This window comes from Nothobranchius furzeri, chromosome 4 (assembly GCF_043380555.1).
Source record: "Nothobranchius furzeri strain GRZ-AD chromosome 4, NfurGRZ-RIMD1, whole genome shotgun sequence".
Taxonomy (NCBI): domain Eukaryota; kingdom Metazoa; phylum Chordata; class Actinopteri; order Cyprinodontiformes; family Nothobranchiidae; genus Nothobranchius; species Nothobranchius furzeri.
In genome coordinates this window covers 65,427,805-65,445,583 of record NC_091744.1, presented here as the reverse complement: position 1 = coordinate 65,445,583, position 17,779 = coordinate 65,427,805, and the positions used below count along the sequence as shown (strand labels likewise).

The 17,779-nt window shown below is 38.6% G+C and overlaps 2 protein-coding genes across 4 annotated transcripts in view; both read left to right on the top strand.

Annotated features, from left to right (window-relative positions):
* The first annotated feature begins 11,205 nt into the window (after nt 1-11,205).
* On the top strand, nt 11,206-14,100 carry LOC107388688 (transmembrane protein 80). The gene is made up of 6 exons (XM_015964329.3): nt 11,206-11,281; nt 11,448-11,464; nt 11,559-11,652; nt 11,728-11,820; nt 13,087-13,279; nt 13,942-14,100. Exons 1-6 carry the CDS (start codon nt 11,221-11,223, stop codon nt 13,952-13,954), a joined length of 471 nt encoding a protein of 156 aa, XP_015819815.2. The 5' UTR covers nt 11,206-11,220; the 3' UTR covers nt 13,955-14,100.
* Nucleotides 14,101-15,522: 1,422 nt separating this feature from the next.
* The window catches only part of eps8l2 (EPS8 signaling adaptor L2), a 32,358-nt gene continuing 30,101 nt past the window's right edge, over nt 15,523-17,779 (top strand). For all 3 annotated transcript variants that reach the window (XM_015964328.3, XM_015964325.3, XM_015964323.3), the window contains exon 1: nt 15,523-15,780. The gene's annotated coding sequence lies outside the window, so the exon portion shown is untranslated. The remainder of the gene's footprint in view (nt 15,781-17,779) is intronic.

The following is a 17,779-nucleotide window of genomic DNA, read 5'->3' as shown; positions in this document are numbered from 1 at the left end:
CCTGTTTGTTAAAACAGTTAAAGTAATAATATTAACTTTATATATAATTGAGATATGATATAAAGACCACGATTTCTAATACTGACTTGACTGAAATGTTACTAATATCTTTTTTTTAATTAAAAAGCTTAGATTTTCAGAAATTTGTAAGTGGTTTCAATCACCAGTTTTCATACGAGGCTGAAGTTAGCTTCCGATTCCAGCTTCCTAGTCGAGAAATGTCTAAAGGGCTAATACACCCAGTTTTTCTCTGCTCTGACCATATTTAATCTGCTCTAGCTCAAAAACTACAACACTTACACTCTTCAAACCTGTTCTAGATTATTCTAGGCTCGTAGCAGAATGCATAAAACATAGTTTGAGAATTGTTAAACCTTTCTCTGATTTGTGAAACTTCAAAAAAGACAGATTAATGCATTTTTTAAGTATCTGATCCACACTAGAACTGGCCCTGTGCAGAAAGTACAACACCCACACTGTTATAACCTGTTCTAGATTATTCTGGGCTCGTAGCAGAATGCATAAAACATAGTTTGTGATTTGTGAAACCTTTCTCTGATTTGTGAAACTTCAAAAAATACAGATTTATAAATTTATTTTTCAGCATCTGGCCCACACTGGAACGGGTCCTGTGCACCCACAAATGTATTATTTTTTCTAGACAAGCTTAGCTTTCAATATCTCTAAATATTTTTAAGTTATTGTGTGTGGTATTGTGCTGGGTCATTCAACTGTGGTTGCACAAATCAGGTGTCCTGCAACAGGTACAATAACTTTTAAATAGTAGCCGCTTCTCTAATTATTGCCTCTCTCCTTCTGATTCTGTTTCAGAATAATCTTAACCTTATAAAAAAATAGATATTTTTTCGACTGACTGCTTTGATCGGGTATTGTTTATGTAAATATTACCGGATTTAAACACATTTAACTGCAAATCATTCAGGAGTTAGAAGCCTTAAATATAGATCTAAAATGAATATTGGACTTCTTCAAGTGACGCTGACAAAACTCCTTACATGTGCTTGTATTCTTCATTTGCTAATAAGATGTATTTTTATCTATATTACAGGACAATCGAGGCTTTGAAAAATGGAACCCAGGCAGTGATTTCAGATGGTGAAATCAAGGTAATGTTTAGTTATAATAAATAAAGATTCTAAAATTGGACATAGGATAATTAAATCCCTTGTTTTCTGTGGAAATGCTGCTTATTTTTAACTCTTGTCCCTACTCAGACTTTGCAGGATCTCTGCAGCGGTAGAGTGAAGTCTGGCCACATGTATCTGTGGCACAATCCAGGTGTCTCGCTTAAATTAAAGCAAAGACTAAAGCCACTGATGTTCCACTTTGCTGATGAAAAGGTAAATGTATACTGACTTACAATAAGCTGCATCAAATTTATTTATCTCAATGCATGGCCAGTGGGCCACTTGGGTCCAATATTTATTTATTTGTTTGTTTGTTTATCAACAAACAAAACATTCCTCTCTGCATTAGGCAACATTTATTTACGGTATACATATACACATACCGGTATATATACTGTAAATAAATGTTGTCTAATGCTGAGAGGAATGTTTTGTTCATTTTCATGTAAACATGTTTTATAGGTTGACGAGCTGACAGAGCGGATTGGTTCATGATCTGGAATAGATAAACTAATAATGAAGGGAGAGTTCCAGTTTCTGGACTTGGTGTTTGATGTCCTTGTTCCAGAGGTATAAAGCCGTCTTCAGCAGTGATTGGTAGGCAAGTTACTTTTCAAAAACATTTGACAGTGTATGAATTAATCCTTGTGTGCATGTTTTTCAGGTGACAATCAAATGGTTGGAAAAATGGGAGGGGATGAATCGATATGCAGCTGAGAAAGCCATGCTTCAGCGAATTCATTTCTACCCAAAATTCAATTCAATTCAATTCAAAAATACTTTATTAATCCCAGAGGGAAATTGATTAAAATAAAATGGTTGTGATATTGTTTCTTTTGTTTTATTGTCTTTCACTCAAAATAATACAGAACTACTAACTAGCTACATAGTTATCAGCTGTAGTAGTTAAATTCTGTTGCAATGAGCTGCTATGATACACATATAGGATAGTGTTATGGATATTTAGTAACACATTTTTGTTGCTGGTGAGAGAGGAGTGTTGCTGAAATGTTTTTCACTGCTTCTGGGAGTCCTGTACTTTAGCAATTGGTGCAGGTCAAAAGTTCATCTTGGGCTTAACAATAAAACAGAATATTAAGCAAGTACTATTTTGTTTGCACATCTTGAAAAGTCTTAGTTTAATGTGTTCTCATTTTTTCCATTTATGTTTTTTATTCACTTTACAGCCTTTTATTGTTGTAATGATTATATATATATATATATATATATATATATATATATATATATATATATATATATATATATATATATGTGTGTGCTACTGCCATAAAAATTCCCTGTCTGAAGGACAGAGGGATTTACTGTTCAATTTTCATGCAACGTAGGTAACAACGTTATTTAAAAGTTCGCCAGTCAAAATTTGAAGAGAAAAAAAATCCGAAATAAAAAAGCTTTTCCCAGTAAGTTTTTTTTAACTACTTCCTGCGAAAGTAATGACTTCTGGTTAAGGTAATGACCCACCGTATGGTATGGTTTTTCTCATCAAATCCAAACTACTTCCGGCAAAGGTAATGACTTCCAGCGAAGGTAATGACCCGATGTCTTGTTTTTCTGGTTACGTCATTTCCGTTCATGGCAAAGAAGACGCCAGCTAATGTCTGCAGCTAGATGCTTGTGATTTTTAGAGCTTTACTATTCAGACAAACCTTGGTCTTTATTTAAAAGTAGAGCACTTTGTAATTTTTCAACATCTATGGTGTTTATTCCTTCGTGTGCCTAATCACAACTATAGCTACAATGCTTTGTGTTCAAATCTACATTCATCACATCAATGTTTCTTGTGAATATAAAGATATATACATGTAAATATAAGTTGACTGTCTATAATTCAAGTGTTTAGACCATCTTCCACTTAGTCCTGCTACTGCAAATTTTGAGCGAAGAAGAAGAAGAAGAGGAAGAAGAAGAAGAGGAAGAAGAAATTGTTTTTGAGCAGCTAATTAAAACAAACAAATAAGAAACAATAACACAGATGATGTCCTTAAGGGACATTTACCTAACACCACCGTAATTGAGATACTATTAAATGGCTATTATCGGGCTTTGGTTAACACTATTGTAGGTTAACAGGGAGGGCAAGATGGCGGAAGGAGCAGTCGTTCTGTTAGGAGCTCCGGTAGCAACCTCAAAGAATGGACTAATTTAAGAACTATTATCACTTACTGATTAATGAAAAATCTCACCGGAAATATAAAACTACCCTCTACAACTAGAAGAACCAGTATTAACTAAACAAGAGTGGGTGAGGCCATACATGAAACAAGAAGAAATGAATAAAGCTAACAGTAAAGCTCACAAAGCCCTACTTACTCACGGCTACCTTGGTTCGGAGAATATGGACACCAACTCAAGAGGTAATAAAAACCCACTTTCATCACCCTGCAAACCCACAACGTCACACAAAAAACAAAAAGGAGAAAAATAAACCAACTCTAATGTATCCAACAGTGCGCTACTAGCCGCCATTGAAGGTCGACAAAAAAATGATGGAAAGCTTTGACACTGACCTTAAACAAAATACACTCTCCATCTCTAACATTGCCAAAGCGGTTGAATTTAACAGCGCTGAAATTCAAGACTGTAAAGAGAAAAATAAGCAGATGGAAAAGCAAATGACTCAGCTGAAACCCACAAATTGTTAACCAAAAATGTTGACAACTTGGTAAACAAAGCTTCAAACCTTGACCGATACCAAAGAAAATGGAACCTACGGCTCAAAGGGTTAAAAGAGGACAAAGAGGAAGACACAAGACAAAGTGTATCGAACATCATTAAAAAGATACAACTCAGCTGGAAGGAGAAGGTTGACATAATTGTGGATTCTGTTCACCGTATCGGCCCCAAAAACCCTGGTCACCCAAGACAAGCCATCATACAATTCACCAGCCGTGTCTACAGAGATGAAATTTGGAGATCCACTAAACAATATCCCACCTGCAGAGAGCTCAACATCCGATTCACCGAGGACCTCACCAAGGAGGACCGTGAAGCACGTATGGCCTAGGGTGGAACAAGCGAGAAAAGCAGGACTGAAAACCACCTTTAAAGGTCCATATGCCTTCATCAATGGACAGCGTGTTACACCCTAGCCAGTTTAACATAAACATATGTAAGTGAAAATGAGACCACATATGATTATTTACATATACGTCTACGTAGTTGTATGAAGATACAGATCCGCAAAATGTTATAAATGTTGTACACTCAGATTACCGTTTTGCTTTAGGTCAACTCATCCTATATTGTTCTTTTTTGTTCATTATATGGTTATTATAAACAGCGAACTTTCGTTAATCTCTTTCGATGCTAGAGGGTTGAGAGATATTACTAAAAGGAAAAGCCTTTTCTTGTTCTGCAAAGGGAAAAATGCAGCGTTTACCTTTTTACAAGAATCTCATTCTACACATGAAGACAGCAACTTTTGGACTAATAAACGGTTCTTCAAGGTCAGCTGGGGTTGCCATCCTGTTGAAAAACTTTCGAGGTAAAATTACTTCTATTGAGAATGATGTTGTTGGCCATTGGTTAATTCTTACCATAAACATAGAAAATTCAATGTTTATTCTAGTAAATATATATGGATATAATACCTTAACTCAAAATAAAATATTACTGGAAGAAATAGGTTTACTGTTAGACCATCTAAAAGCCAAACACTCCACCAATGATGTCCGTATTGGAGGAGATTTCAACCTTGTTCAGGATGAATTTCTGGATAGATGGCCATCCAAATTTGAGACAAGCTACCCAAATCCATTATTTACCAACTTCTGTTTGAACATAATTTTATGGATATATGGAGACACCTTAACCTTAACTCAGAAATTCTCATGGTTTAATTCAACTAATATATCAAGGATCGACCATTGGCTTATTACTAATGACTAAATTTTATTGTATGACTTCATCTCTGATATATCTGCTGCCCCACTAACGGACCATTACCTTATATCACTTAAAATTAAACCGAAAAACAACACTTATAGAATAAACAAATATTGGAAATTTATCTCTTGCCTTCTCCAAAATGACCATTACTGTAAAAAAAATAAAGTCACTTATTACAAACATTGTAAACTCAAAAGAGTTAAACAGTCCAACCACTAAATGGAATTTTTTAAAATACAAAATCAGACAACTTTCCATTTCATTTAGTAAGCAATTCAAAAACGATCTTCAGGTTTTAGAAGTAGACATCAAACAAAAATTAAACTTATATTGCAATAAACCTAATCCATCTGAAATAGACAAGCTAAATGTTCTAACCCTTCAAATAAAGTTGGATAACATGTACATACAAAAAACTAAAGGAGCCTTCATTAGATCGAGAGCCAAATGGATTGAGGAAGGTGAGAAAAACACTGCTTATTTCTGTAACCTAGAAAAAAGAAGACAACAAAAGAAATTCTATAAACTCTTTACTAATAAACAATGTTGAATCCACCGATGAAAAATTAATAGGACAAGAAATATTCAACTTTTACCAAAATGTACATACTTCCAAATTTTCAGCCCCTAATTCTCATGCTTTTCTAAACCATATTGATTCCTTCATCCCTAAAATAGATGACTCCTTCCAAAATACATGTGAAAAGGAAATTACGATGAGCGAACTAGATAAGGCAATCAAAAGATAAGCGATTGATAAAGCACCTGGCCCAAGATGGCCTTACAGGCAACTTCTACCATCACTTCTGGGAGGATATAAAACCTTTACTCTTTGAAGTTTTTTCGGAAATCTTTAATAATTCTACTCTTCCACCCACGATGAGACAAGGCATCATCATATCTATCCCCAAACCAGGCAAAGACCTCAAAATTATTGAAAACAGACGACCCATCACACTTTGAAATTCGGACTATAAATTGCTTACTTACATATTTACCTTATGCCTCCAGTCAGGAATTTCAGAAATTGTCAGTGAATCACAATCTGGTTTTCTAAAAGGCAGGCCGATCCATAACAACATTAGATTGGTGATGGACATAATTGAATACAAAGATCTGATTACTGACAACGGATTCATACTTTTCTTAGACTTTTACAAAGTCTTTGACTCTGTAGAACATCAGTTCATCTTCTTAGTCTTAGAACGCCTGGGGTTTGGTAACAACTTTATCAACTTAATCAAAGGCCTATATGACAACATAAACAGCTGTGTCATCCTACCAAAAAACACCACCCCTACATTTAATATTAATGTTGGAATCCCACAAGGTTGCCCAACCTCACCATACCTCTTCATTCTGGTTACCGAAATGTTGGCATTGTATTTAAAAAATTATGATAACATTGCGAAATTAAATGTTCTAGGCACTGATCTAATTATAAGTCAACTTGCAGATGACACCACTCTTTTTTTAAAGGATTCTAAACAAATTTCTGTAGCCATCCAAAAGAGTCAACTCTTCTCTGATGCTTCAGGTCTGAACCTAAATCTAAAAAAATGTGAACTTCTAGCCATTCATGACACACTGTTAAAAGAAATACATAATATCCCTATAAAATCTGAGATTAAATATCTAGGAGTGACCATTAACAAAAACCCTAAACTTAATCCAGTCTTAAACTTTGAAAATAAACTTAAAGAAGGAAATTCTAAACTTAACCTGTTGCTCCAACATGATCTTTCTATTCTAGGTCGTATCTATCTCACCAAAATGGAATGTTTATCAAGATAAGTTTACCCAACCTGTAACCTTGCCTTACCAAACTACCTAATTAAAAAAAATAAATCAAACAAACTTTAACTTTATTTGGAGAAACAAACCACACTACCTTAAAAAGGCCCATATGACTAAAGAAATAAAAGATGGAGGTTTAAAGGTCATTGACTTTGAATGTCTTAATGGCACCCTAAAGATTAACTGGTTAAATTTTTGGTTCAATCACCCAGACGTCTTTTGGCATAGTATCCCCAATTACATCTTTAACAAAATTGGTGGCTTAAAAATTCTTCTCCTAACTGACTACAATATAAACAAACTCCCCATTAAACTTTCAGAGTTCCATAAACAAATTTTACTGTATTGGAAAATTATATAATACTACATAGTACAAATAATAATAATAATAGTACATAACTACTCACCACACTCGTCTCGTCTCGTCTCGTCTCGTCTCGTCTTCCTCCGCTTATCCGGGTCCGGGTCGCGGGGGCAGCATACCAACTAGGGAGCTCCAGGCCGTCCTCTCCCCGGCCTTGTCCACCAGCTCCTCCGGCAGGACCCCAAGGCGTTCCCGGACCAGATTGGAGATGTAACCTCTCCAACGTGTCCTGGGTCGACCCGGGGGCCTTCTGCCGGCAGGACATGCCCGAAACACCTCCCCGGGGAGGCGTCCAGGAGGCATCCTGACCAGATGCCCAAACCACCTCAACTGGCTCCTTTCGATCCGGAGGAGCAGCGGTTCTACTCCGAGTCCCTCCCGAATGTCCGAGCTCCTCACCCTATCTCTAAGGCTGAGCCCGGCCACCCTACGGAGGAAACTCATTTCGGCCGCTTATATCCGCGATCTCGTTCTTTCGGTCATTACCCAAAGCTCATGACCATAGGTGAGGATTGGGACGTAGATCGACCGGTAAATCGAGAGCCTGGCTTTCTGGCTCAGCTCCCTCTTCCCCACGACAGATCGGCTCAGCGTCCGCATCACTGCAGACGCCGAACCAATCCGCCTGTCGATCTCCCGATCCCTCCTACCCTCACTCGTGAACAAGACCCCGAGATACTTAAACTCCTCCACTTGAGGTAGGACCTCTCCCCCGACCTGGAGGTGGCAAGCCACCCTTTTCCGGTCGAGAACCATGGTCTCAGATTTGGAGGTGCTGATCCTCATCCCAGCCGCTTCACATTCGGCCGCGAACCTACCCAGCAAGAGCTGAAGGTCAGAGCTGGATGAAGCTAGGAGGACCACATCATCCGCAAAAAGCAGAGACGAGATTCTCCTGCCACCAAACTCGACACACTCCACACCACGGCTGCGTCTAGAAATTCTGTCCATAAAAGTGATGAACAGAACCGGTGACAAAGGGCAGCCCTGGCGGAGTCCAACCCTCACTGGGAACAGGTCCGACTTACTACCGGCTATGCGGACCAAACTCACGCTCCTCTGGTAAAGGGACTGAATGGCCCTTAACAGAAAGCCACCCACCCCATACTCCTGGAGTGTCCCCCACAGGGTGCCCCTGGGGACACGGTCATAAGCCTTCTCCAAATCCACAAAACACATGTGGATTGGTTGGGCAAACTCCCATGCCCCCTCCATCACCCTTGCAAGGGTATAGAGCTGGTCCACAGTTCCACGGCCAGGACGAAAACCACATTGCTCCTCCTCTATCTGAGATTCAACTATCGATCGGACCCTCCTCTCCAGTACCTTGGAGTAGACCTTTCCAGGGAGGCTGAGGAGTGTGATCCCCCTATAGTTGGAACACACCCTCAGGTCACCCTTCTTAAAGATGGGGACCACCACCCCGGTCTGCCACTCCCTAGGAACTGCCCCCGATGACCACGCAATGTTGTAGAGACGTGTCAACCATGACAGCCCTACAACATCCATAGCCTTGAGATACCCAGGACGAACCTCATCCGCCCCCGGGGCTCCGCCGCTGTGTAGTTGTTTGACTACCTCAGCAACTTCTGCCCCCGAGATCGGACAGTGCATCCCCAGGCCTCCCAGCTCTGGTTCCTCCTCGGAATGCGCATTGGTGGGATTGAGGAGCTCCTCAAAGTATTCCTTCCACCGTCCGACTATAGCCTCAGTTGACGTCAGCAGCTCCCCATCCCCACTGTAAACAGTGTGAGCGAGTTGCTGCCTTCCTCTCCTGAGGCGCCGGACAGTTTGCCAGAACCTCTTTGGAGCCGATCGATAGTCTTTCTCCATGGCCTCACCAAACTCCTCCCACGCCCGAGATTTTTGCCTCGGCAACTGCCACTGCTGCACCCCGCTTGGCTATCCGGTACCTGTCTGCTGCCTCCGGAGACCCACAGACCAGCCACGCCCTGTAGGCCTCCTTCTTCAGCCTGACGGCTCCCCGAACCTCTGGTGTCCACCAGCGGGTACGGGGGTTGCCACCACGACTGGCACCGGCCACCTTACGGCCACAGCTAGCAACAGCCGCCTCGACAATCGCAGAGTGGAACAAGGCCCACTCGGACTCAATGTCCCCCACTGCTCTCGGGACGTGGTCAAAGCTCTGCCGGAGGTGGGAGATGAAGACCGTCTTGACAGGTTCTTCTGCCAGGCGTTCCCAGCAGACCCTCACTATGCGTTTGGGTCTGCCAGGTCTACGCGGCATGTTCCCTTGCCATCTGATCCAACTCACCACACTCTATAATCATTTGGAACAATCAATTTATATTGCACCAAAACAAATCACTATTCTATAAAGATGGGTTAGATAACAATAAATGGTCTATTGTACACTTAATGGATGTAGATCAGGGGTGTCAAATATGCAGCCCGCGGGCCGGATCCGGCCCGCAAGCGTGTTAAATCCGGCCCGCGAGATGGTTGTGTAAACTTTATTTTCATACTTTACAATGTAGAGTGAAAATAAACTTATCTTTGTGAGCAAGTTTCCTCTGTAATGAGTATAAATAAAACAAAGCTGCGCTCAAGGCTCGCACAAGAACTTGAATCACATCCTGAAGTTAGCCGCCACTCAGGATGTGAGTTCTGATATTGATGTGCTGGTGAAAACTAAAAGATGTAAAGTAAAATGAGTCAAATATACTTTAAGTGCTGCATGAAACTGATCTTTCCATGTTATCTGTAAGCTCTTTGAATCACTAAGGAATGTTTTTTTAATTTTCAAGTACACTTCAGGTGTTGTACTTGTACTATTTTGGATACACCGTCCTCAGGCTCCAGCTTTTTTTATATCGATTGTTTTAAAACAAAGAAAACAATCTGAAGTTGTTTTTAATTTACTGGTCTGGCCCACTTGGGACTAGATTTCCCTCAATGTGGCCCCTGAGCTAAAATGAGTTTGACACCCCTGATGTAGATGGTCAGCTCTTGAATTATGACAATGTCTGCAGAAGATACAATTTTAAAGCTTCTGAACTTGACTTTAACAGGTTACATAATGCACTTCTAAATCAATTTATCATCCAAGCCCGAGAATATCTAAAACATCAATGTTCTATCCCAATCCTTCCTATCTTATCTATTAAAGGTCTTCTGTTAACTGACAGAAAATGCAACAATCTTACAATAAGATCAGCCTTAAATAATTCTCTATTTCCTGGAAAAACAATCAAAAATAACATAATTTACAAATTTGATAAAACATCTGTTGAGAAAATAAGAACTATCTACCTAAAATTACCTATACCACCAAAAGCTAAAGAAACCCACTTTAAAATAATGAATGCAATGTATCCTTCAAAAGAATTATTGAGAGCTCGTTTTAATATTGATAGCAACAACTGCTCTTTTTGCGAAAATCACATAGAAACTATAGATCATATATTTTATGAATGTCAGAAAACACAATTGTTCTGGAAAAAGCTAGAGGTGTGGATCAAAACTAAGATACCCCTCTCAGTTCACATCACTAAAGATATGATAATATTTGGAATTATATTCAGTGATAAAGATAAAGAACTCTGCTATAACATCATTCTCTGTTTAGCCAAATTTTTTATCCATAAAGAACAACTTTTACAATCATCCCCTGTCTTCAATGTTTTTTAATTGAATTTCAATTATATTTAAAATCCCTGAAACACCTGAACAAATATAGCAAAAATCTATATAACGTATTAGCTGAACTTCCAAAGCAATTTCCTAATTCTAAATGATAAATGCTGTACACTCATTGAAAGCTGTACTCAACTTGTTCTTTGTGTTCTTTCGTCTCTTGTTGTTGTCTTTTTAATGGTTATTTACAAATTTTATAGCAACTTAACTGCTCCTTTTGAATTTAAGTTTTGGACTTAACATTGTCAAAGTGCCATGTTTGTTTGTAAATTTACGAAATAAAACAAAAAACTAAACAAAAAAAAAAACACTATTGTAGGTTGTAGTTAATCTTCCGACCACTAGATGGAGACGTTTGCGTTTACAGATTCAAAGAGAAAAAACAAAATGGAGATCCCCGGACATGGTGGGTGGACGCGTTGCTATGGTTATAGAAACTCTTTTGCTTTTAACCTTTTATATAGTCACTATTAAGGATATAAGCGAGAGAAAAAGACGTATAGATGTTAGCCTTACTCGTGTTTTTGTTTACAATGTTGAATCTAATTTCATCTCTGTTTACCTTCCTGCAGGAAGGTCCGCGGGTTTGGTATCCTTTTGAGCTTAAAGCCATAAACACACGACGCTCTGGCCAATAGTAACTGTCCCCTTGTGTGATAAATGATGCTTAACGCTGCACCCAGCTGTCTTCTGTTATTCTGCAGCTGCTGCTCTACCTGACCGGCGTTTACTTTGTCTTCTACTTCCTCTTTACTCTCGGATTGCTGATCAAAAAGAGTAAGTGGTCGTTCACAATGATATTACAAGTGATTTATGAGATTGTAAACACATGGATGTGTCTGTTGACATCAGGCTTGATGCTGTCGTATCCTACTGACGCTCTGGTCTGTGATGTTTGTCTGCTGCTCCTCCTGGCTGCTCTGGAGCTTCTCCATTTCTTCTGTGGTGAGTACAATATTCACACTTTACACAAGTTAAAGATCTAGCACAAATTCTGCTCACAATTTACTGAATGCAACTCATCATATACTGTTTTAGTAAATAAATAAACCAGTCAGCAACCTCGTTTTTGACCTTCATGACATCATTAAAGAAACAAATTGATAGAATATTTCAAATACTTTGTATTGTTGAATCAGGTTAATGATAATTTGTTAAAGACACACCAATCCATAACTTGCAATATCACTGAAATAAAGGGTCGACACAGTAATGTACCAAATCTAAAGGTCATCCGTTTACTCTATGAGCATCTCCCACACAATACACAGTTTAGCTGCTCCTACAGTATTCATCTGGGCAGTCTTCAGTCAGTCATCCAGAAATCTGAATTCTGTTATCGAGCAGTGTGTAACGGCTCCCGAGGCTCATTTGATATTTGGTGTAGAATAAAGGCCATTTTCCAACTGATGTTCAACCTGTAGTTTAATCTCTTCTTAACCAGCAAACACCGTGAAATACACAATAAAAACACAGATACTTTCTTAGTAAGATAAATTTGCCATCCAAATAAAACACACACATAGTGAGATACATAAACATAAAACTACTATGAAATACACAATAAAAACACAGATACTTTCTAAGTAAAATGAATTTGCCATCCATATAAAACATACACACATAATGAGATACATAAACATACCGTGTGCACCTTTCTACCCAACATTCAGGAGCAATTGTGGTCCATATTTCACATTTTCTTGACTCTTGCTGACTCTTTGCTGCCTCTCCAGTCCTGATCGAATGTGCAGCTCAACTGAAATGCGCTCACTTTAACTGGCAATTCTCATGTCTACCAGAAGGTGGCATCAATGTGACCAAAACATTTAAAATAAAATATCCTTTTTTAAACATCTCAATTTACTTATACAGAGAAATTAAACACATTCAACAGCGACAGCTACAAGCAGCCAGCACATTTCTGAGGTAAAGTCTCATCAGATTACTTAAAAAATCCAACAGAATTCCCCAGGTCTGCCACGCCGGCATTGCTGCTATTGTTTTATTTATCTTTTTGTGAAAGAAAGGTTTAAAGAAAATATTCATCACTTTCACAAAAAAATCTTGAGTTATAACTCTGAAAATGTCTACATGTCCTGTTCATTACTATATTTACTCATTTCAAGTGTGTTTCCATGAAGAACAAAAAAAAAAAGTCAAAAGTTTGAGTAACAGTGTAACTTACTGACCATCTGCCCATGTCTGCAGGTGTTAAAGGTAACCTAATGGAAAGCAAAAGCTACATCCTGGGTAACCTCGTTGTTACGGCTCCAACTATATTGTTGACGGTCTATTTCCTGGTGTGGCAGTCCTACGTGATGTTCATAGACCAAATCATCAGCAGCATCTTAGTGGTTGTCTACGGCTTAGATGGAGTGCTGGTTTTAACCAGACTTGCAAGGTTGGTATCACTTACTTCTCTGCAGCTGTGTCTCCCACATTGAAGTGTCAACATGAAAAAAATATCCACTAATAAGAAATCATCAATGCAACCATTTGGGATATTAATTATTTCTGTTTTATTATTAAAGTGCATACATTTTTATGTGTATACATGTTACAAAGTAGTTGCCAGGGGCAACATCCTCTGACATAAAAAGTATTTGTTGTCAATCAAATAAAAACTTCATTATCTCGTGAGGAGACAGGCATCGGTTGTTTTGACTGATGTGATATAAAGACGTAATTAGCATCTCATACGTTTGTGTTTTTCACCCTATTGTTAACGGAAGAAAGAAACCCTGCTTCCACTGAAGACGCGTCTGCATTATTAATATGGATCCCATTCATTCAAGTAATGCTGTATACCTCAAAGAGAGTCGCCGCATTCTCAAATCTTCATTCCAAGATGGAGTCAAATCCGGTCTTGATAAATAATTAAGTAAATAAAATTGTTATTGAAGTAGAGGAAAGAATAAATCACCGCTCACAGTAGAGGAACATGGTTCAATGTGATATTATTTACAAGGTGGACTGATTTCAAGTTTATTTAGTCACATATTTAATGGACGTTAAATTCACTGCAGTGACTAACCTTATTGTGCTGTTCTTTGTGTCTTTCAGTGTCTACTCATGAAGAAGTTATTCATCATCTTGTTTGGTACAACTGAACTTGCTGATTTTCTACATGTTTTTACTATTAAAAAAAAGACATCAAAATATATTTTTACCAGTTTTGTCCAGTAGAGGGTAGAATTGTTTTAATAATAAATATGAAGTGGAACCAAAACTGACTGAAATGTGCTTCAACCCTTTGACTTCCTCTATAAGAACAAAAGCGATGCAAGAATTCCTCTTTAAGGGCTTTAGTTTAATTTAAATTAATAATATTCATAACAATTAGTAAGGCTAATTTAAATGTTATGTTATGCATTTTCTTCAACAACTCCATGTTCTTTAAAATATTTTTATTTTACTAATTTTTTCTTCTTAAGTTCATTTAATGCTTCGATGTGATGTAGAGACTTTAGATATGTGCTACCAGCCAGGCAAAGGGTTCATTTCTCTAAAGTACATTTAAAAATATTATATTAATGTGTATTTATGTCAGTTTGGAAGTATTATTGTAAATTGGGATTTGGTCATGGTTGTGTGTACATAACAACTAATTCTAGCTCCATTTTGCACTTTCGCACAACACTAAACCCACAAAAACATGAGTATCGACCAAAAACAACACCAAAAAAAGTGCTGACTTGTCAACGTTTTTTAAGTCAGCGCTGCCCCACCTGTCAGTGTTTGACTTTTACTCTGTGTGACTCTCCACTTTCACCAAACAGGTGATGTTTCAGCCCTGACAGCTGAAGTTAATGATCAAACCCCAGACCAAGGTTCCCAAAGTAACCACTCTCAAAACAAATGACACATCTGTGGTTGAGCAACACACTGTAGATCAGCCACGCCATTGTCCTGAGGGGTTTTCTGACATTTAGTCTTTTGTTTATTTTTGAAATTGTTTGCAAAAAACCTGCAAGATGTTGACAGAACCAAGACTTGTGGAGTTATACTGAAATCTGGGCAACATTCCTTTCTGTTGCTCACTCTTCAATCAGTCAGGCTCAGGAATCCAGCAAGCTTAAGGCAGTCATTGTCTTCAGTACAGAAAATAATATGGATGATAATAACATGATCTCACTACTGAACTATTTGGGAATGTAATCCCAGCATATATACACAACACAGGCTCCTCTACTTGGGGTCAGCATCTTCCTAAGGATCCCAAACGAAGGTTTTATACATTTAAAATGAAACTTGTTATATATTTGATCAAAAGTACTTCTTTAACCACCAGATTTCCTGCTAGAAACTAATCTTGTGTTGAGAAGTAGTTATTTTATGGTTTTTGCTCATAAGGAATACTTGTGAAGGTCCACCTTGTCGCTGAAGATGGGATCCTTCAAAGTGTCCTAATGTGAGCTTTTATTTTTAAAAAAGCCTACTAGGTCAGATTTTTATATTTAGGAAATGTTGCCCAACTTTTAGAAAAAAACTAAACAGAAACTCCCCTTTTGTCAATAAAACTTCTTCCAATCAAACTGAGACAAAGGATCCGCCCCCAACTCCAGAAGCTCTTACAAGGCCTTTAAAACAAAGTCACAGTTTAGCCACGCCCCTTCCAGGTTGAATTACCTGCACGCCAATAGCACTTCCCTGATCCGCCTCACCCCCTCAGTGACTCTGAGATCCGACAGCGCTAGACAAGTGTTTCATTTATGATCCCAGGACGTGTCTGCCTTCAAACCAAAGGTCACTACTACTGAGAGAATCCCCCCGAGGAGGGATTCGGTGTCCGGGCAGTGTGGATGGCAGGCTGACGTCACCCACGTGTGCCCACCTCACCTGAGCATCCAGATCGGATTAAGACACCACAGTAAATCCCAACGATTCACCTGAGACAGTTTGGTAAGTTTGACCTTCAAACTGCAACACTTTATAAAGGTTTTTCCCGTTTTATTGTTCAAATTCTTCTCCTTTTGATATTTAAATTTATGCTCATCTAAAAATCCTGATGTTGTGTCTCGTGTTTGGAAGCAGGCTAAGGGTAAACAAACCCTTGATGCTTTATCAGATGATTTGCGCACTCCATTTATAACCCAAGGTGTGCCTGTGCTTTTAATCTGGACCTTTGTTTGCCCATAAAATGTTTGCAAAAGGAAGAGAGCTTTAATTGTGCTGCTCAGATCCAGTAAAAAAATAAACTGTTGTAATCAATAAGTTATATATCTGTATTAATCAGCTTAAGTGCAAAGATCTGTGTGCCCAGCTGTCTGAAGGACAACACAACTATTATTGTTTTAAATCAAAATGAAACTCAGGATTTAGAACGCACCCTGTATAAAACCTGGTAAATAAATAACAAAGACGGAGTTTGTAATTCTGATTGATTTCAAACTAAACTGAGTTGTTTTCTATCCTCATTCTATGTTTATGTATTTAGCAGACGCTTTTGTCCAAAGCGACTTACAAGTGATATTGGCATTCTGTTCCTGGAATTCCTTTTAAAGGTTAAACTACAGCTAAATATTAACAGAAAATCATTCAAAATGAACAAATGTACACGATTGCTGTGGTTTGGTTCTATAATTCAAAATAGAGACAGTTAAATGAGGTTACGAGGATGTTTATGTAGGAGCTTATCATGTAGATTATATGAATCTGTTGCCTTTGATGCAATAATCCCTTTGTTCTGAAAATGTGCTTTTTTATCATTCATTTGAGCCTCTGATTTGACACACGGTCCCTAATTAGCTCTGTGATCAGAGGAAAGTGGTGTTGTTAGGTTTTAATGAACAACCAGCTGCTAATGCATGAATCCTACTGGCTTTAATGGCACCTCTAGCTTTTGGAACAGCTAAAGAATCGGACCGTGTTATCGCTGACTGTTCATTGGAGGGGCATGGTACAAAGTCCAGATTTGCTCAGGGTACGATCAGATTTTCACGCAGATTACAGAAGTTATCTCTGTCAGAACCTTCTGGTCCTGCAGTTTGATCGGCTGCATGACCAGCCTGTCAGCGGTGATTCATGCAGGTTGGGCGGCGTGCTGCATTTCTCTGAGCTGAAGCCTATAATATGTGCAGCGTTAAAGCTATCATTGAGCCTTTAAGTAAAATATCTCTGGTGTTTGTGGCATCAGCCTTGAGCTTTTGCATGAAATCTGTTGTGTAAAACAATTGTGACACCATGCAAAATATCACGAGCATTCTGTGAAATGCTCCATGAAATAAATATTTTTGTTAATCCATAAAAAATCAGAAACTTACACCGCAAATTTTATTCTCATTTTGTGTCTCTAAAGTGATCCAAACTAAACTAGCACTCGTGCTCTGATAGTTTGTCCCAAACAGAATGATAATTAAACCGGTATTAGTCATGACTTAAATCCACTTGAAATCCTGTGTTGTCTAAATAAAAGTAAGGCCCAACAGAACTTATTCCTTTTATTTGTTTAGGCAATTATTGTCTTATTTATCTCTGTAAATAAGAGATCATGAATTGACAATAAGCACCTGCAGAGGGGTGAGAAGTGATGCACGGATGGCCAAAGAACACACCAACACATGACACCCATCCTGTCCTCCTTTGGCCTCCAGCACCTCCTGAACGCTGGCTGCAGGCCAGACCCATGGACAGCACGGAGACGAGATGACCTCATGAGATAAAAGTCCTCCATCACTGATTTCACTTCAACTTAAACTCTGAAGGGTTATTTTTAAAACACAGTTAGGTTATGAGAAGTGTGTGTTTCTAGGAAGAGGTCATTCATGTCCTATTGGCTTTGCTGGGAGACGCGACCAAACCCCCAAATAGACTCGTTACATAACTGAAACATACTTGCTGGTGACACAGGATCCTAATCTCTCACCATGAATAAATTATCCTAACAGACTCTGCTGCAGCA